Consider the following 27,770-nt stretch of genomic DNA (forward strand, 5'->3'; position numbering starts at 1 on the left):
ACCTGTGGCAGCAGTTCCAGCCAAGAAGTCAACGTGAAGCTAAAGTCTCTCAACCTACCCAGCAGGCAAATGGGCAGTGAGGAAAATTAGGAAGAGCAGTGGGATCTGACCTAATACAGAGAGAGATCTAGAGCTGAGAGTTCTTAATCTTTTCTGGGTAGCAGATCCCTTTGGAAGAATGATCAGTCAACTAGCACTTATTAAGCCAGTATGTGCAAGACATTGTGCTAAGTACTGGGGATACAAAGACAGAAAAAAGACTGACCTTGGCCTCCAGAAGCTCATAATCCAATGCGAAGTTTATGGACCCCTTCTCAGAATAATGTTCATGAATGCACAAAATACACAGAATTACAAAAGAAGGGGAACCTAGGTTGCAAAGTGAATAGTCAAGAAGACTGGAATTCAAATCTGGCCCCAGACACTTACTAGCTATATAACCCAGGGCAAGTTACTTAATCCTGTTTACCTCAGTTTCCTCATCTGTAAAATGTGCTAGAGGAGGAAATGGCAAACCACTCACAACAATTACAAAGGAAACCAATTTTCCTGTATCATGAAATATTTTTCCCATCGAAATTCATGAAGTCGCTGACATCTGATATTCATGGAACCCTCGGGGGTGCGTGAACCTCAGGCTAAGAAGTCCTGATGTTGAGGAAGCACAATTTAAAAAGCACTCAAGGACCTCTTTTTTTTTTCATTAAAGACAACTCAGTTGAGGGGGAAGATTTTAAAACAGTGGCAAATATTACAGATGGTATTAGGAACAAAATAAATTATCAATGAGAAGAAAAAGTACTGATGGATATGCCTCCTCTCTCATCACTATACAATTTTTATGAAAAGTCTGTAACTGTATCCAAGGTATCTTTGGTAAAAATGTTTAAATGAAAGTAGCAAGAGCACATATTTGATTCTGATTTGATGACAATTACCCTCCTACTACAACAGTTATCTGAAAATAGAGTAGACTATCTCAGGCTGATCTCACTCACGAGTATCTCAAGCAAAGGACCACGGATCACTCGTGTGCTAAGCGGGAGGTGGTGGCATTACGTAGGCAGGAGTTTCAAGGCAAAAAAAGGGGGTGGGGGGTTGTAGCGGGAGGCCACTTTAAGGGGAGAGGGATGTGTATGGTAGGGGAGTAACTTCAAGGAAAGAAACGTGCTATATGTAGGAAGCTCATTTCTAGGGAAGAAAAGGAGCTGCGCTTTGGGAGGGATCGATTTCAAGTGGAGAAAAGGAGATGGTATCAGGGCTGTTTATTTTCAAGGGGAGAAAAGGAGGTGTGTGTTGCGGGGGATAATTTTAAAGGAAGAAAAGTTGTGTATTAACAGGAGGATAATGTCTTGGGAGAGAAAAGAAGGCTTGTCGGTGTTCGCGTTCGTGCGTGGGTGGGGCGCCTCTGTTTGCGTGCGCACGGGCAGAGGCAGGGAGGCGTTCCCCCCTCCCCCCCCCCCTTCCCCTACTAAGGCAGGACGCTGGGCAGAGACCAGGCCCGAGGATGCCCGAAGCTCCCTCGACGCTGCCTCTGGCGCTGGGCTCTTACCTGGGCAGGGCTTACGCAGATGCTTCTCCAGCAGCGATTCCTCCAGCAGGAACTCGAACCAGCACGTCTGGGGCGGGGTGCAGGGCCGGCTGGAGGTGGCCGCCTCCCGATCCGCAGCCTCCGCGCTCATCCTGCCGCCGCTGCCGCCACCGCCGCCCCCTCCGCCGGCCGGGCCGGGACCGCTTCCCGGATCCAACCTGAGGCTGTGATGCGGGCCTGCAGCGGGATGACACGGTATGGGGGCCACAGAGCAGGCCACCCAAATGCCAGCCGCGCCACGGCCCCAAGCTAACAAAATGGCGGCAAAGCCTGGCGTCGTGCAGCGATCCCTGATTCCCCGCCCCCTCCTCCAGGGCTAGGACCAATCGGCTTGCCGAGCTTGTGCATGGGGCGTGGCCACTCTTAGACCCCGCCTCCCCGGATGGTTTTTGAAAGACAACTGGAAGAAAGGAGGGAGGGAGCGAAACGGCTTCAGGTGTGTTGGAAACTGACCATCCACGCCCAGGGCCTGAGGTTGTCATGGAAAGAAGCCTGCGGCTTCCCTAAAGACACCTGCTAAAATAGCGTGATTATGGAAACCAAGGACGCCTGGCAGTGCCAAATCTCAAATTAGAACACAAAGCAGTTATTAGAACTCGAATTCGGTGCTATGAAGAAACAGATCACTTAATGAGTGAAACAGAACAAATACAACATAAAGGAGGAAGAAGGAGGAAACAGGCAAATATTAAGTGCCCAGGATGTAGTAGATGGCTTATTTTGGCGTATTTTTAATGAACTAGCTATCGATATGACCAAGCTCTCCACAATGCCTGCTTCAGCCGCCTTCATGGCCCTTCTAACAAGTTGTTCTAATCTGCCCATTCTGCCAGAGAAAGTCTTCATATGCTTGAGATGGACATCCCCCTAACACCAACAGGTCTGAGGTCTATCTGTTACCCTCAGCCTGGGTTAGGCCATTTGCCAAGATGTTTTATGGAGGTGTGGCTGCCTCGAAATGCTACAGCTCCTTGTAGCCATAGGTGAGGGTTGGGTGAAGGTGATACCAAAGGTGGATGATAAGCAGAGTGCTTGGCAAAACCTCATACCAGAGGTTCTAGTCCTCTCTGAACAGCCCAAACACCCCAGACAGAATGGTACTAAACTCCATAAGATGTTCCTTAACTGAAGTTTGTCTGACCTAGGTTATCTCAGAAGAGGCCCCTGCCACACCATTCCTTTTCTGACCTAACTAGAGAAAAATTGGGTAGAGGGAAACACATACCCCTAGTGATTTGGGAATCACTCAGTTGGGGACTCACGGACAAGCTCCTTCATAGACTGGAAGTAAACCCAGGACTGCTCAAATCGAGACCCACCCTCCCCAATTTAACTTGATAGCTAGTTCCTTAAAAATATACCACCGTTTCTATCATTGGCACTTAAATAGGGACTTTGTTTTTAACAGGGGTCTAAAATTAAGTACAAGTAATTATTGTTGAAAAGCTGATTCTCTTCCCTACCTCCACTCCCCAGTTTCTATGCAGCAAATGGAGAAGCACTATATGGTAGTGGTTAACAGCTGGTCTCAGGGCCAGGATAACCTGAGTTCAAGTCCAGCCTCTGACACTGACTGGAAGTGTGATTCTGGGCAAGAGACTTAAATATCTTGATGTGGGCAGCTCTTTTAAAATGATAAGTCAAAGGGAAGAGGAAGAGCTGAAATGGTAGAGGGACCTATCTCACCAGGGAGTTCCCTATGCCAGTAAAAGTAAAATCACTGGTCTAGTCTCTATTCCTATGCAAATTATTTAGGCCAGAAATCTCAATTCTTCTCAATTTACAAACGTGACGATTCTGTTTGTCACTATTACAAAATCAGGCACTTTTTTGGTGACAGTGAGGAAGGAGAGTGGTGGGAGGGGAGAAGAATATCACCACTCTGCAGCAGAGCACGTTGGGGTGTATTTAACATTTATTACAGTCCAAGAGCCCTGGAAGATATTCTTGGGTCTGAAATATGCCTGCTAATAAGCTTAAGTCCGTACTATTTACAAAACCAGGAGAACCTGGTTCATTATTCAATGAAAGTACACTGTACCAACTTCAATAATGCCATGAGCATTAGGGTAGTTTTATGAGGCTGTAAGAAAGATTTCCTACAACTCTCTCTCTACACACACACACACACACACACACACAGAGAGGCAACTTGGGGCGCAATGGTTAGAGTGAAAGACCTGAAGTTCTGAATTCAAAGCTGGCCTCAGACACTTACTAGCTGTGTGACCCTGGGCAAATCACTTGATTCTGCCTCATTTTCCTCATCTATAAAATGAGCTGAAGAAGGCAATGGCAAACCACTCTAGTATCTTTGCTAAGAAAACCACAAATGGGATCACAGTGAGTCAGACACAACTGAAATGACTGAACAACAACAACATATATACACAGACATTTCTTATAGATTAGATAGATGCAGAAAAATTGAAGTGCTTTATGCAGGGTGTCAGGTTTAAACTATTAAAGCTTAAAACTTAAAAACTAAAACTTTCAGAAGATACTATATTTGCACCTGCTCTTCATATTTGAGGCATTGTTTAAAATTGATGTAAGACAGTACCTGATCATGTTTTCTTCCTCCATTAAAATTAAAGATGTTTTCTGTTTATCTTCCCAGGTTCCATATTCTTTTGATAATATGATAAACTCCTCCCATATAAAACTTAGACTTTCCCCCATTGACTTTCCCGCATTGACTCCACGTGGCATAGGAGACTGGAAAGACCTTAGTGAACAATGTAAGAAACCTGGAATAAGAAACCTTTTTTGTAAAGAGTTCTAAGCCAAGGGGTGGGGCAGGGGTGGGAATCAGTGAACAGCCACAAAAGAAAAAAAATGTATTTGTAGCATTTATTTTAAAAAGGAAAAGTATAATTATGCCCATCTTTTAAAAAAATATTTAAAAATAGGAAACAAACCTATTCATTACATAAAACAAATTAAAAATTTACAAATATACTTCAGTTTTATGCAACAGCCAGTTGAGAAAGCAGAGAGAAGGAAAAAGAGAATAAAAGACGGAAGTAGGGAAAAGTCATAACCCAGAGAGAAGGACAATGAAAGCTAACCTACAAATGCTGATTTTCTTCAAGGGAAATGGAATAAAAACATATAATTTGTCACAAATTTTTAAAAATTCTTTCTAAAGCTTAGATGTATTGTTGGGTTTGACATCTTTCTTTTCCTCATTTTTCACGGATGAAAAACCTTAATCAGAGTAGAAATGCTCTGGAAATTGGGGATACTTCTATAGGAAGAAAGATTTATTTTTTAAGGAATAACTAACATTGCCATCTTGTGGCCCTTTCAGGATATTGTCAGTAAGAACTTTTAAAGCCATGTTTTCTACTTGCAATTAGATCAAGACTAGATGAAATTGGGCCTGGTTACTATCTCCTATCACTGACAATACTGTGACACCCAAACCATCAGTCACCAAATTGAAATTAGAGTTTATGTTCCCTTAAAAATGAGGAAAAGAAATATTTCAAGTGTGAAAGAGACATCATAGTGTAACAAAAGGAACGTTGTATTTGGCATCAGAATTCTTGGGTTCAAATCCTGTTTTGCTCTTACTACCTTTTAGACTTCGAGAAAGTCAATTCATTTTTCTAGGCCTCGGTCTTCTCAACTATAAAATGAGGATGTGGGATTAGATGATTTCTAAGGTCCTTTCTAACTCTAAACCCTGTGATCTTATATCTGAAAATACTTTAAGATTATCAATTAAAAACAGACCACTAAGAACTATGGTTTGTGTGACTTCAGATATATATATATATATATAAAATGGGTATCATTGCTTGCTTTCACAAGGGATGGGGGATGGGCTGGAGGAAAACAGAGAAGTTGGAACTCAAAAAAATGAATGTTAAAAAACATATCGCTCTCTCTCCTTCTTAGAACCATCTTGTCAACTTCCATTGTGCCATGAGAGCCAAGTGGAGGAAGAAGTGAATATGTAGGCTGAAACACAAGAGGAGAAAGGTGAGGCAGAGGTCCAAGTAACCAGACTGTGCTAACCACGGAGGACACAGGAGCAGAGATGGAATGACCCTTGGTGACATTCTCAGGAAAGCAGAAACCTTCAGGAAACATCACCCACCCAACGAAAGATCCTACCATCTGAAAAAAAGGACTCTTACCACCATCTTACCACCTCCCTGACTGAAGGACATGTCATTGTTTAATGAAAATTCCACCAGCCTGACTCTTGACTTTGTGCCATGGGACTTTTGTCATTCCAAACTGATTGTTTTCTTTGTGGCTAAGTGTAGCACACCTGTATAATAAATCTTCAGTACTTTCTTGCGTGAAAAAGAAAACAAAAAAAAAGACCATATCACTGGGGAAGTTAATAGATAATTCCAAAATCGTTTCATCGTAGTGATCTGGGGATCATCTACCTGGGCAATCTAGGTTAAGCTACTACATTGCTTGGAAATGATCCTAGGACTGCCCAACAAATCAAAATGCCTTTTGACTCCTAGGAATTTTGGATTAAATGAGTTGGTGTCATGTTCATATTACTTAGTTAATCATTGACTCATGGGGCATCTCCCCTCTCTGAAAAGTGGAGGAGAAAAAGAATTTGTAAAAGATAAAATTACAGGTGTGTCTATTCACGTCCCTGCTCCAGTTTAGCTTGACAGCCAGTTCATATACAATATACAATACCACTTACATGAAAACAGTAATTGCTATTTGTGTTCATGCCTCATCCTCGCTAGTAAATTGTAAGCTCTTAGGGAAAGGAACCTTGAATGATATGTCTATCTTTGTAGCCTTATACATCCTAGAGTATTTTATCTCACACAGTAGGTACTCAATAATAGTAAACATTTTTTATTAAGCACGTACTATGTATCAGGCACTGTGCTAAGCTTTGGAGATACAAGGAAAGTTATAAGATAGTTCTTGTCCTCAAAGAGCTCACAATCTAATAGGGGGAGAGAACACATAAAAAGAAGCTAAAAAGGGGGGTAGAGGAAGAAGTTAGCCAGACATGGACAAAATGAAGTCCTTCAGCTCAGGGTAGGAAATGACATGAGGAGGAGTGAGTTTCAGAGTTGATTTCATCTTGCAGAGTGATGAATTTCTTGAGATCATGAATTCCAGAAGGTCAGCCAGATACGAAAAGTATTTGTTGAGTGAAATTAATGAATAATGATTTAATGAAATTACTTTTTTACCTAGGAAAATCAGCAAGCACATGCTGCTCACCAAGGTAGAGTCAGAGCTAAGTCCTATAGATCTCCCAGGTTTCACTTAGCTGATCTCACAATATTTTCCTTTATAACCATCCATCTGTCCAGTGACAGATAAATTTTTCTTGTTACTACATCATCTAGAGGCCTCCATTTCTACATCTCTAGTGCCCACAGGATGAAGGACTACAATGACAAAGATAAGTCACATTGTCTAATAATATCCACTTTGCTAACTGGACAATTAGAGAACAAAACATCAATCAGATCTTTCACTGAATGATACTTTTTCCTTTTAATTAGTAAAACATAGAGGCAAAACTGGGCAGCTAGGTGGTGTAGTGGGTAGAGTGCCAGGCCTAAAGACAAGAAGACTCATCTTCCTGAGTTCAAATCTGGCTTCAGACATTTACTGGCTGGATGATTCAGGGTAATTAACCCTGATTGCCTCAGTTTCCTCATCTGCAAAATGAGCTGGTGAAGGAAATGGCAAACCATTCCAGTATTTTTTCCAAGAAGAGCTTAAATGGGGTCACAAAGAGTTGGATACAACTGAAATGACTGAACAACAACAACAAAAAAGTAAGATTCCTAGTCTTATACTTTAACATGGGAAAAACCAAAGACAAGATTCCTTTTGAATATGGATAAAAAGGAGCTAGACTTTTGGTTTATTCCTTTTACTAGTTGTACTAGGATTTCTTTGACATGAATGAAACAGAAATTATCCATTCTATTTTAGTATAAGTCCTGAAGAAGCACAAATAACTAAGGATAAGGAAGGAGCAACCCCTTGGCAAAAATTTGACACCCTTCCATTTTTGTGGCAGCTAGGAGCAACGTGGCTTCTGGATCTTATCTAGACCCTCTCAGAATTAGCCAAAGAATGAGTCTGTAGTTCACTATATTGTTAAATAAGGTGAAGATTTCTAAAGTGACAGTGGGAGAAGTCTAGAACCTAAATTTAAGCCAAAAGAAGTTCTAATCTATATTTTATATAGTTTTGTCTTGGTCTACCACAAACAATAAAATCCATTTAGGTCAGCAAGGAGCAGTGTGGTACAGTGGAAAAAGCACTGACCATAGAATCATAGGATCTGAGTTTGAATCTCATCTTTGAGTTAGTACTTGTGTGACCTTAGGAATGTCAATTAACCTCAGTTTCCTCATCCATAAAATGGAAGGATTGGACCAAATGGCCTAGAAGGCCTTTCCAGCTCCAAGACTATGGTTTTTATGGGACATTGGCAATAGAGTAAGGGAAGGCATTCCTATATAGCACCTATTATACACAGCACTTTTTTGTTGTTCAGTTGTGTGACCAAATCTTTGTGACCCCATTTGGAGTTTCCTTGGCAAAGACACTGGAGTGGTCTGCCATTGCCTTCTCCAGCTTTCTTCATAGATGAGGAAATTAAGACAAACAGGGTTAAGTGATTCTCCCAGTATCACATAGCTAGTAAGTGTCTGAATTCAGATCTGAACTCAGGACTTCCTGCCTCCAGGCCCCACACTATTCACTTCATCTAGCTGCCCAAGTACTTTTTTGGGGGAGGCAGTCAGGGTAAGTGACTTGCCAAGGGTCACACCGTAAAAGTGTCTGAGTCTGGATTTGAACTCATCAACTTCAGGGCTGGTTCTCTATCCACTGCACCCCCTAGCTGCCTCAAGCACTTTGACAAATATTAATTCATTTGATCTTCACAATAGTCCTGTGAGGTAGGTGCTATTATTATCCTCATTTTGTAGCTGAAGAAACTGAGGCTGTGACTTGCTGAGGATCACAAGGCTAATAAGTATCTGAGGCTGGATTTGAATTCAGGTTTTTATAACTCTAGGCCAGTACTCTATCCGTAGTTGCTGGGCCCAAGTCAGGAAGACTCATCTTCCTGAGTTCAAATATGGCTTTAGATACTTTAAACACTATGATTCTGGGCAAGTCACTTAACTCTGTTTGCCTCAGTTTCCTCATCTACAAAATGATCTGGAGAAGGAAATGGCATACCACTCCAGAATCTTTGTTAAGAAAACCCCAAATGGGATCACCAAGGGTCAGACACAACTGAAAAAGACTGAACAACGAGCTAAACAGGATGGTAAGATCTAGGCAATCTATTTTATTGTCTGTATACACTTTTCAAAAAAAATTATTCATGCTGCTGGCCTTCATATCTCAGTCATTTCAAATCCCATGTTTTCTTTAAATGCTTCCATGTGATAATGATAAACGACAAAAGAAAAACATCTGATATAATGACTATATATGACAACACATAATATTCTGTTCTAGTTGGTCCCCAGCTTTGTCGTTGTGAAGGAGGAGGTATGTTTTATTATCTCTAAGGTTACCTTCTACTCTATATAGATTTTCTATGGACTTTATTAAATATTTACGTGTTGTCTCCTCCACCAAAGTATATATTCCTTGAAGGCAGAGATTGGTTTTGCCTTCTTTTTGCCCCAGTATTTAGCACAAAGTGAGTGTTTAACAAATACTTATTGATTATTTGTTGATTATCTCTTCTCTAGAAACTCTATCGGTTTTTCAAGTACTCAGGATCCAACTTCTTTTTTGTAATCTTTTCATTTACATTGTTGTAGTCATTGTATATATCGTTCTTTTTATTCTTTTCTCTCTGTCAGTTCCTACAATCCTCCCTATTTCTCCACATTCTTCATATTTCTTATTATTCAATAATACTTCATTACATCTATCATAATTCTTTCAGCTGATGATAAGCATGTACTTTGTTTGCAGTTCTTTGCTGCCATGAAGAGGGTCTCCATGAATATTTGGGAATATATTGAACCTTTATTTCTGTCTTTGGCTTCTGGGGAGGGGGAGAAAGGCAACCAGGCACTCTTTCAGCAATGGGTAGCACTTGGGCCCAGTATCACTACTGCCCACCAAAAGCTAAGGTTCACTGTGCAGACATCTAGAGCAAGGCTGTCCAAAATACGGCCCATGGCCGCATGTGGCCCACAGTGTGATTTTATGCAGCCCGCCTGTGGGTTTTAATTTTCATGAGTGAAAGAATAAAATAATAATTTGCATGGAATGCATATTAGATTTTTTAATTCCATCATTAATAAATAATCTCATTGATGTTAATTTTCTTTGGTGTTTTTAAGCACTATTACGGATGGAACATATCGCATGGAATTTTCAATTGATCTGTGGGATGTGTTCTGTCTGTACGATGCAGATTAGTCATCATGCACCTACCTTTATACTGTTGTGTTGTCGCTTTGTTGTTTTGTGTTTGCTTTTGCACTTTGCGCCTTGGCCTGTTGTATTGTTGATGTGCGTTCCCCCACCTTCTGTTAGTGTACTGTGTTTTTTATTCTGGGTGCAGTCCTCGAATAATTATTTTATTTTAACGCGGCCCTGAGATAACCTAAGGTTGGACAACCCTGATCTAGAGCACAAAGCTTTTGCTTTTGCTCCTCTAGGTGGAACACTTAGCATGCCCTGGCTTCCAGAGTGCCATGATCATTCATAAGATAGCACCTAACCTCAGTATTGAGGGAGGAAGAATGATAACAGCCCTGATGTGCCGTTTCTTGTTCCTAGGTGTTGGTGTTTGACTTAGCTTCACTCCCACTAACTTCTAAACTTTTAATCTGATGTTCTTTCTACAATTGTTATTCTCCATAAAGAATATCATACGCATACATTTTTATGGTGGGGATATTATGGTTTATAATACAACATGGAGCAAAATGTCCCAATTAACTATAACAAGGCTTAACAATGTACAGTAAATGTATTCTACCTGTAATGTTGCCATGGTTTCATGAGGTCAGCACCTAGCATAGTGTCATGCAGTAGGTATTCAATAAATGTTAATTTGAACTGTTACAGAGAGTAGCTTTAACTATAGCCCTATGATTAAAAAAAAGTTATACTGATGCCTCTTGTGGGGTTTTTTGGTTGTTTTTTACACCACAGACATTTTTGATATATCCTCCACAACACTGGATCCTCCTTTGTAACAAAGAAAAGCAGACAAAACCAACTGACAAAGGGAAAGGGTTTCACAGCCTATGTGACATTCCATACTTGTAATTCCCGTCTAATAAGAAAAAACATCCTATGATTTTAAATCAGTCTACCCTTTTTCCATAAAAATGTCACCTTATTAAGTTTCTTTTCTTTTTATACAAAAAGAAACTTTAAAAAACAAAAACAATAATACATGTGAAATGAACAGATCATCGTGAGAGTATTTTTTTTTAGCCCATTAAGAGGAACTCCTTTTAAAAAAAACACTTGGTATGGTCAGAATTTAACATTATCACAATGACTTAAAAGTTCTTTTGAGTTCTTATGGTTATTAAACCTTTTTGGAATGAGGTTTATGTTGCCATCCTGTCCATGGTACTATACACGCATACCTCAGAGAAATTGCAGGTTTGGTTCCCGACTACCACAATGAAGCAAGTATCACAGTAAAGTGAATCACACAAATTTCAATTTGCACAATTTTCCAAGGCAAGGATGTCCCTGGCATTGTGGAAGCTCTACGATGAGTGAGCAAGGAAGGGGTCATGATTTTGAGGTCCAGAAAGTCAGGAACTGACCAGGGAGAAGAAGATGCATATTTGTAGGTGAAAGGGAAGCAGACAGTAGAAGGAGATAAGTGAGAGGGAGATAAAAAAGGGAGCAATCTGATGGAAAAGATGGAATGAAATGAGATCAGTTGTGTATGTAGATGGATTTGCCTTGGCAAGGAGAAAGGCTGCTTCTTCATGTGACATAGGAGTTTTAAGTGGAGATAGCAGCAGAAGCCATCTGGGTGATGTAAGAAGAGGCTGAGGGAAGAAGAGGAAGCTCTTGTGAATGGCTCCAATTTCTCTCCACTGAAATAGTTGAATAGATTGTCAGTTGAGAGGGTAAGGGCAGAGAGAGAACTATGGAAGGGATTTGTAGAGGGATGAAAATGGAAAAGGTGTTTGGTGAGTGGGATAGTGAGTTAATTAAGGAAGCATAAGATGTAGTAATGGTCCAGTTGAGTATTGGACCTAGTTAGCACATTTTCATGATTTTCTTCAGTTATAGTTGCTTGCATGTGAGTAGGAACAAAGGCAATGGATAGTAGCAGTAATCTGGAGCTGAAAGTTGGCAGGGCAAGATTAGGGTTAAGAAGAGAAGGGACTCAAGAGGACGGTGTAGAGATGAATTGGTTCATCAATGGGTCAAAATGTAGAGAGAAGGAGAGTGCTAGGTTGTAAGGTGGAGGAAGAGATGGAATAGATTGTGGTAGTGGTGCTTTTGTGGTTGATGGCAAGATTGATGCTATGACCATCTTTGTATATTGCTGAGGTGGGGTGAAATAGGTCATAGTAAACGAGGAACTGGGGGAGCATCAAAATGTATGTCAAAGTTTCCTAGTATGAGGTTAGGCATTGGGGGAAAAAGACTGTGAGCCAGGCACTGAATTAACTGAGGAAAGAATGGGAGTGTTCAAGCACTAATGAACAACTATCAAAATTTTGATTTGTTGGTAGATATGCAATGAGTGAACCTCAGAAAAGAAGTGATGGTTGTAGATAATGAATGAGCTTGGAAGTGGCATTGGGGAGCAAGAGTTTTCCATTTTTCCTTTTTGCAGGGGGGAAGGCAGGGCAATTGCAAGGTCACACAGCTAGTAAATATGTCAAGTGTCTAAGGCTGGATTCGAGCTTGGGTCCTCCTGACTCCAGGGCCAGGGCTCTACTCACTGTGCCACCTAGCTGCCCCAGCAAGGGGTATTCCAACTCTCCCATCTCAACTATTGAGTCAAGGGGATGAAGGAAAGTGCAGCCAGTGCTGGAAAGGGTAGTAAGGAAGGCTGTGTTAGGAGGGAGCCAGGTTTCAGTGAAAGCCAGGAGATGAAAGGAGTGGGAAAGGAAAAGGTTTAAGATGAGAGCGTGTTTGTTACCTATTGAGCAAGTATTCTAGAGAGCACACTGGAAGGGTTGTAAAGTTTTAGAGTGGGACATTGGTAGAGTGGGGTTCTCTACATGCTATTTCTAGCTTTCTCAATAAATAGCAAAGATCTGTAACTTTTTTTTTGCAGGGGGGAAGGCAGGGCAATTGGGGTTAAGTGACTTGCCCAAGGTCACACAGCTAGTGTCAAGTGTCTGAGGTCAGATTTGAACTCAGGTCCTCCTGACTCCAGGGCCAGTGCTCTACTCATCGTGCCGCCTAGCTGCCCAACTTCTTTACATTTTTATGAGGTTTGCCACATTGTAATAATGGAATATTGAGGTATCCTATTACTATTATTACTATTGAGGTACCCTGTTACTATGTATTTATTTCTTCTTGCTCTTGGCTTTTGTTACTAATTTATGTGGTTTGATTCACACAAGTTTAAATGTCACTTTAAAAATCTATTGTTACTACTTTTTATAGGAGGATTTGGACCATTTGCCTTCAATGTCACAAATATTTAATTTGAACCCCAATTTTTGTTCTTAATATTGGCAAAATGAAATAGTTCCTATAGCCTATTTCACATTTCTAATTCTGATCAACCAAATGAAATTCCTGCCTTTTAAACCTACTAAGATGTTGTTCTCCTTAAAGAGAATTATTTACAGGATTACCAGCTCTCTCTCCAGTTCATTATAGGAGTCATATTAGTCCATGTTAAAGTGGACCCCATGTGATTACATTAAATAAGCTATGAGGTTTTTAAATTTGTGACAAGGACAGAAAGGAATTTTTCTACTCATTGCAAGGAAATTCTGACTTAAACTTGAGTGAATCACAAGCACTAATGAAACTTCAGCTGTTTGTCCTCAGCCAATACTATCTCAATGAGGACATATGGTCTTTCACTGGTCACTCTTTAGCTAAATTACTTCTTTATATTCTGGATGCTCAATTACCTTATCATTGCAGACAAATTTCTTCTTAAATGCCTTTAGTTTTTTTATTGTAATCATCAGCAATTCCCTTGACAGTAGTGAGGGTTCTCTGTTGAATTCCTACATAGATATTATCTACAGCCAAAGAAGCAGGTCATCACTCTTCCATTAGCAAAAAGGTTGAGTGAAGGTTCTGGATTGCAAACACATGATTCCTTTTCTTCAATGGTACAAGGCCAGTGGGGAAGGTGGAGAGGGACTGAGTGTAGGAAAGCAAGGGGCAAGAGGCTGCTAAGGCCTCAGTGAAGGCTCAGTGACTGGGGTCTTCACTCATTTTAAAGTTGTATTTTATCAGCTTTTAAAAGTGTGAAATTATTTCTTACATATTAGTTCATATCCTACTTTTTTATATACCTTATTAATATTTGATTATAAGTGACAGGCTTAGGTACTCATTTAACAAAGATGTTAAATCCCTCCCAACTGCTCATAAAGGTCTTTCTTTGAGAATCATTGATAAATCCTTTGAGGGTTTGTTGATTTCTGGGACTTTAGCTATCTCTTCTTCCCTTCACCCTCCAAACACCATGAATGATAAACTCCTGGTATGGAAACCCCCTCGATTAAGGTAGAACGGCAACTATGTAATGTCATGGAAGAGTTGTCTGGGAGCACCGACAAATAGTTTTTGTCTGTCAGAAGCAAGCTCCTCCCCCACCCCCAACATTGTCTGGAATTAGTCTAAGTTTTTTCTTCTGAGGATACTTTCGAAATATTCAGACAATGCTCCATTTTTCAAAATATTTTTTAAAATTATCATTCGCTTAACTTTTTCCTACTATATTTGACATTTTCTGTTTCTGGTGTTTTTAATTCCTATATACTGTTTCAGATTTTCCCAAGTTTTCCTGTATCTTTTCAAAGGGTCTTCTTGATCATCTGAACCACTTTGAGGTGTTTATTAGCCAATCTATTTACTTTTCATTATTTTTGCATTTGTATTTCCAGTGCTATTTTATTTGTATTTTTAAGTAGTTTTGTCCCTTGGTTTTTAGTGTAAAATTTAGAATTTGGTCATTTGTTGAACATTTTTTTTTTGTGCTAGAGATTTTTTCTTCTATTCTACCATCTTATTAAAATTTGTTGGCTGATTTTTTTTTGCAAGGTAGTGCTGTTTTATAATCATTCATAGTAGTTTAAAACCCATGTGTAAGTGAAACACAGATGAAAAGTCCAAAATCAACTTTATTAGGATTAACAGAAAACAAGTAGGTTAATTTATCATGAAGTAAAGAAGTCCCTTTCTGTTGAATTAGTTTTATAAGGTTACAAAATATGAGGTAAAACACTTTTGTCCCAAATCTATTAAAAGACATATGTTCACTAGTTTTAATTCTGATGAAAATGTTGCCTCTTAATAGAGGAGGAAAACATTAACTAAAAAGTAAACATTCCTGTCAAGTATTCTGATCCAAGAGTTAGCATAAATTTGAGGAGCCTTCTCACACCTAAATATCTGTACAAATCCCAAAAGAAAATGGGAAAATGACAGCTGAAAAAACTGAAAGTAATATATTAGCAAATTAATTCAAGCAGGAAGCAATGCGGGCTGCCTCCATTCCATGAATACCATTTTGACATTGCTAAGTGTCAGAAGCATGTATACCTGTGAAAGAGCTACACAGAGGTTTACATACACCATAATCTAAGCTTCATCACCAGGAGATTGTTGATGATAATTGGCTTACAAAGTATCTCTATGTCATGTCAGTATATTTGGTCCCACAAAATCTTTTAGGCTTTTAAATTATGACACACAAAAAACATTTCTTAAATAATCCTTAATGGCCATTGAAAGAGTTGAGAAAAGCATCCCTTTGGAACTTCTAGATTAAATTCAATTTTTAGTTGAACAAAATAGTCTGATAATGAGGTATTACTCTAAAGATATATTATCCATACTTACATCAGTTTCACTTTAAATTTCCTACAGTTGACACCCATGGATGTTGGAATCTAAAACTAAGGAGACACATATATATTCTAGCTCTCTAAAACAATATCAAAAACCTTTGTACTTAAAAACCAAAAGAATGGTGAAGAAATGCATGTCAAGGACACAAGTTATCATTTGAGAATCACCAAGGTAAAGGAATCAAATTAATACTAGTAATATTTGGGCTATTCATTTAGATTATCATTCATATTTTCTACTGCATTCAAGGAATTGTACTAATAATAATTTGCTGCAGGTATAATTTACTTTAAGTAAATTCTACATGAAAAAGCTGAGACTGACACAAAGGATAAATTAGAGAGTCCTAATTTCCTTTATAGAAGGTTCTTGGAATTACAGGATGAAAAGCAAGGATCCTTTCAATAGCAAGACTCCTCAGTGCACTTAAAATATTTTTATTTGAAAAAAAAAATCAATGTATATACAATTCCAAGCACATGCCCTCTGTGTAAAGTGAAGCACATAAGTTGTCATATAAAAGGAATACTTAAAAGTTCCAAGGCAAAAAGGACTAAAATTTCCATGAAATCATCAAAAGTAAATATGATTGTAAGTTAATAATTCTCATAAGGCTTCAGTTTGGTTTTAAATGGGAATCCAAAGAAGCTTGAGCCTATATTGATTTAAGATTAAGGATATAACTATGTGCAAAAGCTTTTTCTGACTCGACTATCACCTTTTGTGTTCCAGTTCAGCATTTTTTCTTATTTTTGAAACTATAAAAATTGGCATACTGTTATATAATTATTAGTGGTTTGGACAGTCATCCTTAAAAAGGATCTCAGCTGAGACTGACACAATTCGAATCATGTATTGCAGATGTACAACACAGATGGAAGTCTGAAACAAAGTAAGCCTAACAAAAACATCAGGAATAAGAATTGCTAAGAGTTGATTAACAAATATTTGATGCAATAGGCTTTCTTAAATGTGCAAGTTAGTTTTTTATTTTATACCCTGCAGTTCTGGAACATAACCAAATAACCAAAATATTTTAATTAGCATAGGTGCCTTAAAAGTATTAGCACCTTTTTTTACCCAACCATAAATGCTAATAACAAACACAAATAGGACACTGCCTAGAAAATCAGCTTACTAACGAAATATTACTATAATTTTGCCTGGAGAAAGTGGACAAAAATAGATTAACAACTTTTGGAGAAACTGAAAACGGTAATCAAGGCACTTATTTTTAACAAGTTTAAAGTATCAAAAGTAAAGTATATTTGGATTTCTTTCATAAATACTTCTCACTTTCAAAACTATGAACATTGCTTATTATGTATTGCTAGGGACATATAAAGGAAAGGTCATATTACCATTGCAAAGACACAAGTGAGGATATTATTTCATAGGCAGAAATCAGCACATAGCTTTGCTACTTCTATCCAGTTTCTTAGATTTTGATGTGGCTTTAGTATGTACTAAAATTGAACTGTCATTTAATGTCCAACATAATCTTTTCTATTAAAGAGCTCAGGTTTTCCTTTGTAACAGTTGCTGCATGAATGTATTTTCTTAAATTCAACTAGAAATTTCTTCAAATCTATCAAAGAATCTGTCTAAGAAAGCAATTAGTGGAAGTAGAAGAAAATTTTTATTATAGTTTTTAAAAAGACCTCCAACCCATTCAGTGCAACATGAGACAATGATTAAGATCAATGATAACCAATGAACAGATCAATGAAAGCTAACTAATTTTTTGATGCTGCACTGGGAGGCCAATTTCCCAGTATTGTTTTTATTCTCCCCCTAACACAGAGACATAGATTGCTCTTAAAGACAGTATTTTTGACATCCTCAACTCATATACTATTATAGAAATTTTACTACGTAATCTGACACTCTTGTGCAGTGAAGCATGATAGATATTTGTCCAGTTAACAAGTTCAATAGTGTCATAAGGTATAAAGTAAGACTAGCAACTCACTACCAAAGAAGTACAAATAGTTAAACTGAACTATACCACCTGAAGATGCTTTACTATAATTATAATTATATATGTGAAAATGAAGACTAATGAAACTGAAAGTATGTTCATGACAACTCCATCAATAGAGAATGCACTCAGCATTTGATAGCCAGGAAAAGAATACATGATTTTTCAAAAAAACATTCATGCATAATGAAGACAGAATGACTTTTCCTTCTAATGTATTTAATGGTAGTGATATAATTTTAGCACTATTCTAATAACTAAACACTCTGAAAAAATTCTTGGCAAGAATATGAGGAAAAAACTAAGCATTATCTCTACATCCCAAACATAATATATCTACAGATTGCCATTGTTCATAAAACATTTTGACATTTTAGCAAATGCTGTAAGCAAATAAAACAAAAATTTAAAGAGACTACAAGAAGACCTGTAAATTCTAAAAATTACAAATCTATAAAGCTGATTATAATTACTAGATTTCAGTATTGATGTTTGTAGGAGAACTTGTTAAATGACAAAAAATTTATTTGCAGTTTTTTTTTAATATAAGTAACCATGTATGCATAGATGTAGCTAAGAGCAGAGATTGTGAGTAATTTTAAGTCTTTCTAATGCATATGAAGTCTCATTTTAGGCCAGGTTAAATTTAGGAACTTCAATTTTCTTTAATGGAGACAAGAAGTTAAGACAAAGTTATTTGTACCACTATAGTAGCTGGCAACAGATTAAGTTGCATTAAAAATTCTGACAAGAAACATCTAAGCAGATTTTATTTATAATATTTATATTTTAAATATATGGTAATGGCCTTTGAAATGCTTATTAAAAATGTAGGCACCAATAATTAGTTTTATCATGATCACACTGGTATCAAATGTATGATCACTTTACTGTGATAAAAAGTTAACTACTTAATATTAATAATACAGAATTAAAATGTTGTGTTATGTGTGGATATATTAAGAAAGTAATGTACTCATAGGCAATATTTAAGAAAAAAACAAACTATTTGTATGAATATCATAAATATTTTGATTTTGGACACTAGAAAAAACAAAGCTTCATGTCATTTTAAAAAACTACTTCCCTTTGTATAATGCCCATTTAGAACTACACTATTTATCTTTACGTTGCCGTTTTCTGTAACTTTTTATTATACGGATTGGTAAAGTCATATACCATAGTATACAGTACAAGAATAATTCCCTTATAGACCAACTATGCCAGATCAAGGTTTCACTGCATGTACTTATGTTTTGACCTCCAGTATATTCAAATCCATGTGATAATGGGGTTCTAATATACTTTATTTAGATAAACATCCATAGGGAAGATAGTATTTTATGAGGTAAAATATGGAAAGACCAATGCAAAAGAAAGAGATATTACTGGTAAAGTAAAAACTGGAAGATTTGATACATTATCAACATCATAAGTTTTGATGTCATATTGCCTATAAAACTCTAGGTCTGGTAACAAGCAAAGGGAAAAGAAAATAACCATTTCAAATGTCCAAACTTTGATTTGCAAAAGAAAACATAAGTAGGAAGATAGCATCCCATTCCTCTTCATGTTATATCAGTCTTAAGAAGGCTCTACTGTTCTTCAGGACTGGAAGGATATCACAGTGTTGATTTTATATACAAAGTAGGACCTATTCCAGTATACTCTAGTGAAATAATTCACATATGGAGAATAGTTAATTTTGATCTCATGGCAAAATCGTCCATATTTTGAGTAGGTAAAACTGTCACCTTCTTCACAAACCACCTATACCAAAAAAATACAAAACAGCAAATTAAAAATGTTTGCTTCCGTTCTAGGGGAAAATCAAATACAAGCAGCAAAACTTTCAGTGAACACTACATCACTGATATACATAGATTATATGCCATTTTAATATTAAAAACTGATATCTTAAGGCACTTTCAGTTTGCAAAACACTTTACATTTATTATCTCATTTGATTCTCCCAATAATCCTTTGGGGTAAGCACTAAAAGTATTATTTCCATTTTACGGAGGAAGAAACTGAGGTTCGTGGCTAGTAGGGTGAGAGGCACAATCCAAACCCTCATTTCTCCTGATTCCAAGTCTTTTTATTAAATCACACTGCCTTCCTATTACTCTTCAAGAGAAGCTTTAATTTGATCACCAAGGCATAGCCACTATATAAGTTAGTGAATATCTGGGCTCCACAACAGGACTGCTGAAATCAAAATTAATTATTCCTTTGATTTCAAAATTAAGAAGGCAAAGAGTCTATAGCCTTTCTGACTTCATAAGTCAGCTTTTGCTGGTCATCAGATTTGACTAGTAAAACAAATACTGAGAAATGGCCATAAGGTTCAATTTTTTAATTATATAGTTATTGTCAACTCTCAGTTACTTGAGTGAGAAAGTAAGACTGCAGCTTATCCAAGACCAATCTTTATACTTTGGATGAGTGGCGGATATGGAGATAGTCTACTTTATACTCCACTCTCCTTTTTGGACTCTTATCGGAACCACAGATTCAAGGTTCAGGTCCATTATGAAAGACATTTGAAACTGTAACACTTAATTATTTACCCAAGGTGAAATAGAGAGTGAGAGCAAACAAGAAATGGGAAGGACACAATCTAAGTGGAAATGCTGGTGAATTTTTCAGCTCCACATAAGTCAGGCCTCTTTAGTACAACCCCACTATTCTGTAGTCCCTGATGACTGACTTATTTTAAAGAAATGCTTTATAATAAGATATCATGCCAAGTGCTAATTACCTAGTGAACTGTTACAATTTCACCTTGTCATTTAAAAACTAAAGGACATAATTAGAAGAGATGTTATACATAAATGCAGTATTTTATTTATATAGTTTGGAAAGTAGAAAGAAGAAAAGCAAAACAAAGTTACAGAGGACCAATCTTCACCCAACAAACTGTTCCAGGGATGTGGGACAAAGTATGCTACTAGGTGGGAGGGAATAGGCGAGATTTTGGTTGCTGGCAAACAAGGTGGAGTGAATCAAGTTCACATCATAGACCTGTTCTGAAGTCAAGGATGATTCTGAGTGTGCCTCCCAGAGAATCCCAACTCCCTTATCATTTTTTGATACAAGAGAAAGTTTTATTGCAGACTAGGATGAAAGGAAGCCTAGTAGGAATAAGGAATTAAAATAAATGTACTTGTGCAACTGAGTGTTGTAAACTAAAAATAAAAAAGAAATTTTAAAAAAATGCATAAATTAAATTAGCACATCCAAGCCAAGTTTGTAATCTCAAGTAACAGTAACAAATATTGTATTTCTTTGCTTGTATTTTAAGTGTAAATTCTAAAAATAAAGCCTGAAAATCAATTTTTGAACCTCATTTCCCTACACTAAGATAAGCATAAGTATTTAAATTTCCAAACAGTTACTTACATGGCCATTTGCAATATCCAACAAGTCTTTAACCCTACAGCCTCTCATGGTTCCCACCTCATTGCAGATAGCATCTTCTACAATCAAGTAGTTAGCTTTGTAGGATGTAAGTATCTTATAAATATCTTCAGCAGACCGCTTTGAGTAGATTTGATAGATCTATCAGATTACAGAACAAAATAATAATGACTTCAGAATGCATGGAAATACCAACCATACAATATTTACTCACTCAAAACCTCTGGGCACAGATCTGTGGGTGCCCAAAAGCACCCTCCATGGGGTTTTTGCTAGTGATAAACTTGTGGTTTAATTGTGGGAGAAGACTAAGTACTGTAAGAATTTGGAAAAGGAGCTCAATTTGCTCAAAATGCAATTCTTAGGGTTAGAAGTTATAATAAGAAAGCACTTTACAGATCATCTTTTCCAATACCCCTTTAGAGTTTATCCATATATAATTTGCTTTTAAGTTTCCTGAGACACAGGGTTATTATCTTATATGCTACATATGGCACTTAGCCAAAAAGGAATTAAAAAAATTACGATTAACAATTTGTTGAGAGAAAATACATACTTATATTCCAAAGTAATTAACAAAGAAATGAGTAAAGAAAATGTGGCAAAGGTAGCAAGCATAAGTCACTTAGTGTAAAGAAAAAAATCCGAGAGAAATATCTTTCATGCTTTCTCTTGGATATAGTTATATATAATTTCAGCTGTTTGATGTTTTTTGAATCATAGAGAATTATTATTCCATATTTAAATAAGATAGTAAGTGCTAATTTCTAAATTATGCCTATCATAGAATCTGAAATGCTTCTACATACAATAATTAAAATACAGAAATTAGGTTTGGAATGTTAGACTGGAAGTGGAAGTCAGCAGATGCAGGTTCTAGTCACAGCTATGGGAATTTGGAAAACTCCTTAAACTCTCCTGACCCTACTCTGAGGGACCTGAAAAACCCTATTAAAATTCTCCCTTTCTTTAGCTCTTTTTCTCCCTGCTTTCTGCTTCACTTTGGATATGGAAAATAATTCCAATCACACTGACAGACACTAGATGAGCTCTAAATTTCCTTCAGCCCTAAAATTCTAGGCAATGATGGTCTGAACTGGGGTAGTGGAATGGAAAAGATGACAGAAAAGATACAATTGAGAGATGGCAAATAATTTAAATTAGGCAATGATGGTCTGAATTGGGGATTGGAATGGAAAAGATGACAGAAAACAATAGAATTGAGAGATGGCAAATGATTGACTATGGTGGGCAAGAAAGGAACGAATAGAAGAAGATTCTAACCTAGTTTAAGTGGAAAGAAGGTGGTACCATTAATAGAAACTAGGAAGGCAAGAAGAAAAGCTGATTTGGGGGAAGGGGGGAAGGTAACCGTTTTGGAAATGTGGAATCTGAAGTGTGGTTAAACATATAAATCGAATGCCTTAGCAGCAGACTTGAAATTTGGGTATAAAAAAAACAGAAGAGTCTGGGGTTAGCAATTTAAATTTTTTGTTGTTATTCATTCATTTCAGTTGTGTCTGACTCTTCTTAACCCCATTTGGAGTTTTCTTGGCAAATATACTGGAGTGGCTTGCCATTTCCTTTTAGAGATGAAGAAACTGAGGCAAACAGTTGTCTTGCCAAAGGTCATAAGTGTCTGAGGCCAGATTTGAACTCATGAAGATGAGACTTCCTGATTATCCACTGAGCCACCCAGCTGCCATAATTTGAACTTTTGATGATTATTAAAGCAATGGTAGTGGGGGAAAAAAATCACAGAAACATTTATTAAATGCTCAGTAGGCACTAGGTGAGATACAGTATTTAGGTGACAAAGTCCCCTCTGCCCATCAAACTAACAGTCTGGTACATGAAGATGGATAATAAACATGAATTATCCAGCATAAGTACATATAGAGGGATTTTTTTTTAAAAGGATTAAACGGGGTCCCATCTGAAAAAAATCATGACTGACAAGATTAAGGATATCTTCCTAGAAGAGGTAGTATTTATTGGGTTTTAAAGAGGACAGACAGGAACTCAATAGGCAAAGAGGGAGGAAGGAAGGACATTTTCCACATTTGGAAAAGCTTGATCAAAGGCTCAGAGGTAAGAAAATACAGTGTTTGGGGGGGGGACAGAGAATAATCCCATTTGGTTGGAACACAGAATATATGGCCCTTGCCATGTATTATCTTGCAATACTAGATAATCTGAGGAGAGTGCAATTATAACTGGGGGATCAGGACAGATTTCCTGTAGGAAATGGTACCCAAGCTGGGTTTTGAAAGAATCTAGAGATCTTAAGGTGCGGAAGTGAGGAAACAGTACATTTTCAGCAGAGGGAACAGTTTATCAAAGTTTAAAAGTAAGAGAATGAAAGGTCAAGTTCAGGGAATGGCAAGAAGGTTAATTTGAACATATGAGTGTATGAAAGGCAGTAATATGAAGTAAGTCTGGAAAGACAGGCTGAAACCAGATTGTGAAGGGCTTTAAATATTAAACTGAGGAATTTATATTTGATCCAAGAGGCAAGAGAGAGCTGCTAAAAATTCTTGAGGATCAGGAAGTGACATCGACAGACCAATACTTTGGGAATATTCTGAGAAAGGGATTGGAAAGAGATAAGAAGCTGGAAGTCTAGTTAAAATGATGTTTCAATAGTGTGAGAGAAGAAGGGATGATGGCTATGAGAACAGAGGATGACAGATGAGAGACACAGGGAGGTAGAATTGACAAGACTTGGCAGGAATGTTTTATCGTAGTTTAGAAGGATAGAAATGGGGGTCTATTTGAGGTTAGTTATCGTCAACAGAGAGAAAGAAAGGATGCAAGAGATTCTGAAGTATTAGAATTTAAGTCAATAAACATTTATTAAGTTCCTACTATGTTCCCAGCATGGCATAAAAACTATAGTACTTGGTCACTGACTTGGCACGAACAATAAGAGCTGGGGAAGAGTCAATGAAGCTACCACATGGGATATTCAAAGAATCAAGGATGCCATCAAGGAAGCACTATAGAGGGGAATGAGAAAAGGACTGTAAAGAGCCTAAGGATATTCTTAACTATTTAGGACAGAAAGAGGAGGAGCAGCAATAAAAAACAGAGGAGTAGTCAGAGACAACAGTGTCATGGAAGGAAGGAAGAGAGACAAAAGATTCAAGCAGAGACGGACGACAGTGTCAAATTCTGTAGAAAGGTCGAGGAAGATGAGAACTGACAAAACGTCACTAAATTCCATGCTTAAGAAGTCACTGATGACTTTCAAAACAATTTCAAGAGTGGAAGGGACTGCAGAGAGATTTTAAAGGGTTAAATAATTAAGCATATGGTAAGGAAGTAGCAAGAGGGGCAAATTGCTTTTTTTTTCCTTCAGAAATCTGATGAAAGGAACCCAAAAGATGAGATGGGCAACAATTCATAAAAAAGATGGGCTTTCTGTATTTGTAATTTTTTTTTGATAGGGAAGTTGAGGCCTTTCTCTAGAGGAAATGAGTATACTACAACAGAGGAAATAATAATCCCTCACCCCTTCACCTTCCTACAGGAAGTAGTAAAACTCCTTGAGTATTTCAGTGGATCCAGGAATTCACCCAGGTGGGCAAGGCCATCCTCCTAGGATGCACGTCATAACTCATCCATGCCTATCTATCTTGTTCCATTCTTTCCAAATCTTCACATCAATTTACCACAGGGAGTCCCACCAAACATGCTGGTGCCTTCCTTGTCTATTTTTGTTATTCTGTGGATATCCATGGAGGACACAAACTGTCCATTGGTTATCTCTTGCTCTCAATATGTGATTAGCCAATCTTTTGTTTCCAGTCATGTATTTCTCGGATGACAACTTTTATACATCTATTGTATATAATTTGTAATTCTTCCTTTTTAATGTATTGTGCAGCCTGCTCATACCTACCATGCATCTGACCATTACCCATTTCATTATATTCAATTTATATTTTTCATAGACTGGAATTGTATAACTCACTGCCACATATGACTGCAATACTACTATTAAAAAGATGGAGTGTGTTTCAGGGAGAAGCATGGAATCATTAAAAGAACTGTGCTATTTCCAGAAGGCAATCCACCCCATTCTTCCTTCTTCTGGTTCAATTCGTGAGCTTGGCACAAAGGTATATTAGTTGTAATGGGGTATTTTAATTATTCATAAACTTGTAGGAACTTGCCAGGAGCAGGGTGGCAAATAACCTCTTGATTTGTAGTGATAGTTTCATTCCTCAAAAGTTAGAATCTAAATCAAAGCAAAAATTCTACTCTGTATCACTGACAGTTAGAAAGTGGTTGCTAGAGTGAAAATGCTGGTAACCTTGTGGGAATGTGGCCACTTCCCTCCTAAAATTTGTGAGAAGGGAGGAAAGGGGAAATGGAATAAGCATTTATATCATGCATATTACATTCCAGGCATTGTGCTAAATGCTTTACAAGTATCCTTTTTTCTCATTATCTTATTTTATAAAGCCAAGCAGTTTAACAAGGACTCTAGATTTTGGGAAAGCTGATTCCAAAGAGGCAGGCTAGCTAGGATCTTAAGAATTAAAATCTTACAAAAGAAGTCAGTCCAGGAGTGATGGAGAACTCACAAGAATCAAATTCTGAAGAAAGACAAACAACTGCATCAAGGAGGGGGAAAAAAAAGGAATTGTCTGAAGAGACCAATGGGGAGAGGTAGAGTGAAGGATCTGGGATGGGCAAATGTCCTCATATTAAAGAAGGGGGAAAGAATAAAATCTATGTACCACAGGCAGTGGGTTTAACTTAAATTATTGAGAAAAGTCTAGAACATATCATTTAAGATAAGAGGTATTTGCTGAACATGTAGAATAGGAAGCAAATACTACAAAGAACTAGCATGGCTTCATTGATAGCAGACTAAAGTTACCTCTTACAGACTACCATTTTTTTTCTCTTTCTCTTTTACTTTTTGATAGTGTTACTAAACTGGTAGATTGAAAGAATGCAGGTTTGCCTAGGTTTTTAGCAAAGTGTTTTGATACAATATCTCACACTCATGGAAAACATGTAAAGATGTAAACTAGAGGATGATACAATTAAATGTATACGTAACTGGATGAACTGCCATACTGGGAGTAGTTTCAATGTCAGCATGGTAGGTAGGAGGTCTCCAATAAAATGTCCCAGGATACTGTGCTTTTGCTTCTTAAATCTTTTCAAAACTGTTTAATAACAAAGGATTTAGCAAAGGACAAGCCTTAATTTTGGCTCCTCTAATAGTTTAGTACCTTGTACTGCCTTAAGAGAAAAAAAGCTGATTTAAACTTAGCTTTCTAGAATTGTCTCAGATTCTCCTATTTCTGCAATCAGCTGAACATATGCACATTTTCACAGATACCTTAATTAGCAAACTCTATTAAAACAGGCTTGTGACAAGGAACGAAATGTCCAAATGATTTCCCAGATGGAGAATTGTGAATGCCTTACGTTTTCATTTCTCTTCAAAAGGTCTTCATCATTGTAAAGAGGCAAATTGGTCACCATCCATCCAGTGCATAACTTAATCACACCCATCAATTGTGGACTCCCTGCAAACACAGCTGCAACTGGAGCCTGCCTTCTGCAAATACAACATTGATTTACATATTAAACAGACAAGTATATTGTTTAAAACACTATTTTATACCAACTCTAAAAGACTGGCAAGCTACACATAGCACATAGCGACAAATCCCTTCTGCTTAGTAATCACAGAAGCAGGGCTGTATAATGTGAGACGGAAACCCAGAATTTCAAGATGACTTTATGGGACAGCTAGGTGGCGCAGTGAATAGAATACCAGCCCTGAAGTCAGGAGGACTTGAGTTCACATCTAGCCTCAGACACTTGACATACTTTACTATCTGTGTGAGCTTGGGCAAGTCACTTAAGCCCAATTGCCTTGCTTTCCCCTCTCCAAAAAAAAAATATGCCTACATCAGCAAAAAGAAATAGTACCTAAATAGTACCTATTTAGGCCATAATTTGAGATCATATAGTTTAAAACAAGGATTTACATGTTCAAAGTACAATTATAAAAGCACCAAGGCTGATTTTTAAAAATAAAGATACTTATTTTTGCTCAAAATTTTTATGAGAATTCTACTTTGTGAATTCTACTGAGAAGCAATCTTGTGACTTTATGGATCTCCCACCTTGTTTTTTTGCCAAAGAGAATGATGGAGCATGATATGACACAACATGAGGCAGAGCCTCCCCTGACTCTGACTTACTATTTCAAAGAATACAAACCTCAAAATGATAATGTGCTACCACTAAGGATATGTTTTTTAAAATTTTTATTTTTGGCATTTCACACTGGAACAGATTTTTAGAAATTATTTAATTCAACATCCTCACCTTTATAGATGGTAAAATGGAAGCCCAAAGAGAATTTACTTTCCTAAAGTCATGCTTCTAGTTACTAGCAGACCCGAAACAAAATTGATGACTTGACCCCCAGTCCAGAACTGTTTCCACAGTACCAGCTTTCGCTCTCAGGATAGGCATCTGTTACTAATGGCAATTCTAATTCACTTCTGCAAATATTTTATTAAAAGCCTATTAGATGTAAGGTACTCTTTTGAGCAATGGCGACAAATACTGCGTAAGGGACAATTCGCATTTGGATATATAAATTCTGGTTTGTTTGTAAGAAAGTAATTACATATAATTATATTTCTTTGTTCAGTCTACTGAATTCTACGCTGCTAACATGAGTAAATAATTACT

The 27,770-nt window shown here is 37.4% G+C and overlaps 2 protein-coding genes across 5 annotated transcripts in view; both read right to left on the bottom strand.

The window, feature by feature from the left end:
- Positions 1–1,877, bottom strand: part of INTS8 (integrator complex subunit 8) — a 57,774-nt gene extending 55,897 nt beyond the window's left edge. Inside the window, exon 1 of one of the 2 annotated variants that reach the window (XM_036742289.1) lies at positions 1,553–1,877. In XM_036742289.1, the coding sequence (XP_036598184.1) occupies positions 1,553–1,682 (130 nt within the window). In that variant the 5' untranslated portion in view covers positions 1,683–1,877. The remainder of the gene's footprint in view (positions 1–1,552) is intronic. The other variant, XM_036742290.1, reaches the window with a different exon arrangement.
- Positions 1,878–14,886: 13,009 nt separating this feature from the next.
- Positions 14,887–27,770, bottom strand: part of DPY19L4 (dpy-19 like 4) — a 56,309-nt gene continuing 43,425 nt past the window's right edge. For all 3 annotated transcript variants that reach the window (XM_036759365.1, XM_036759377.1, XM_036759372.1), the window contains 3 exons: positions 26,487–26,619; positions 21,018–21,176; positions 14,887–19,385 (listed from right to left, as the gene is read on the bottom strand). In XM_036759365.1, coding sequence (XP_036615260.1) covers positions 19,221–19,385; positions 21,018–21,176; positions 26,487–26,619 — 457 coding nt within the window. In that variant the 3' untranslated portion in view covers positions 14,887–19,220. The remainder of the gene's footprint in view (positions 19,386–21,017; positions 21,177–26,486; positions 26,620–27,770) is intronic.

The sequence above is a fragment of the Trichosurus vulpecula genome, chromosome 1 (genome assembly GCF_011100635.1).
Source record: "Trichosurus vulpecula isolate mTriVul1 chromosome 1, mTriVul1.pri, whole genome shotgun sequence".
NCBI classification, from domain to species: domain Eukaryota; kingdom Metazoa; phylum Chordata; class Mammalia; order Diprotodontia; family Phalangeridae; genus Trichosurus; species Trichosurus vulpecula.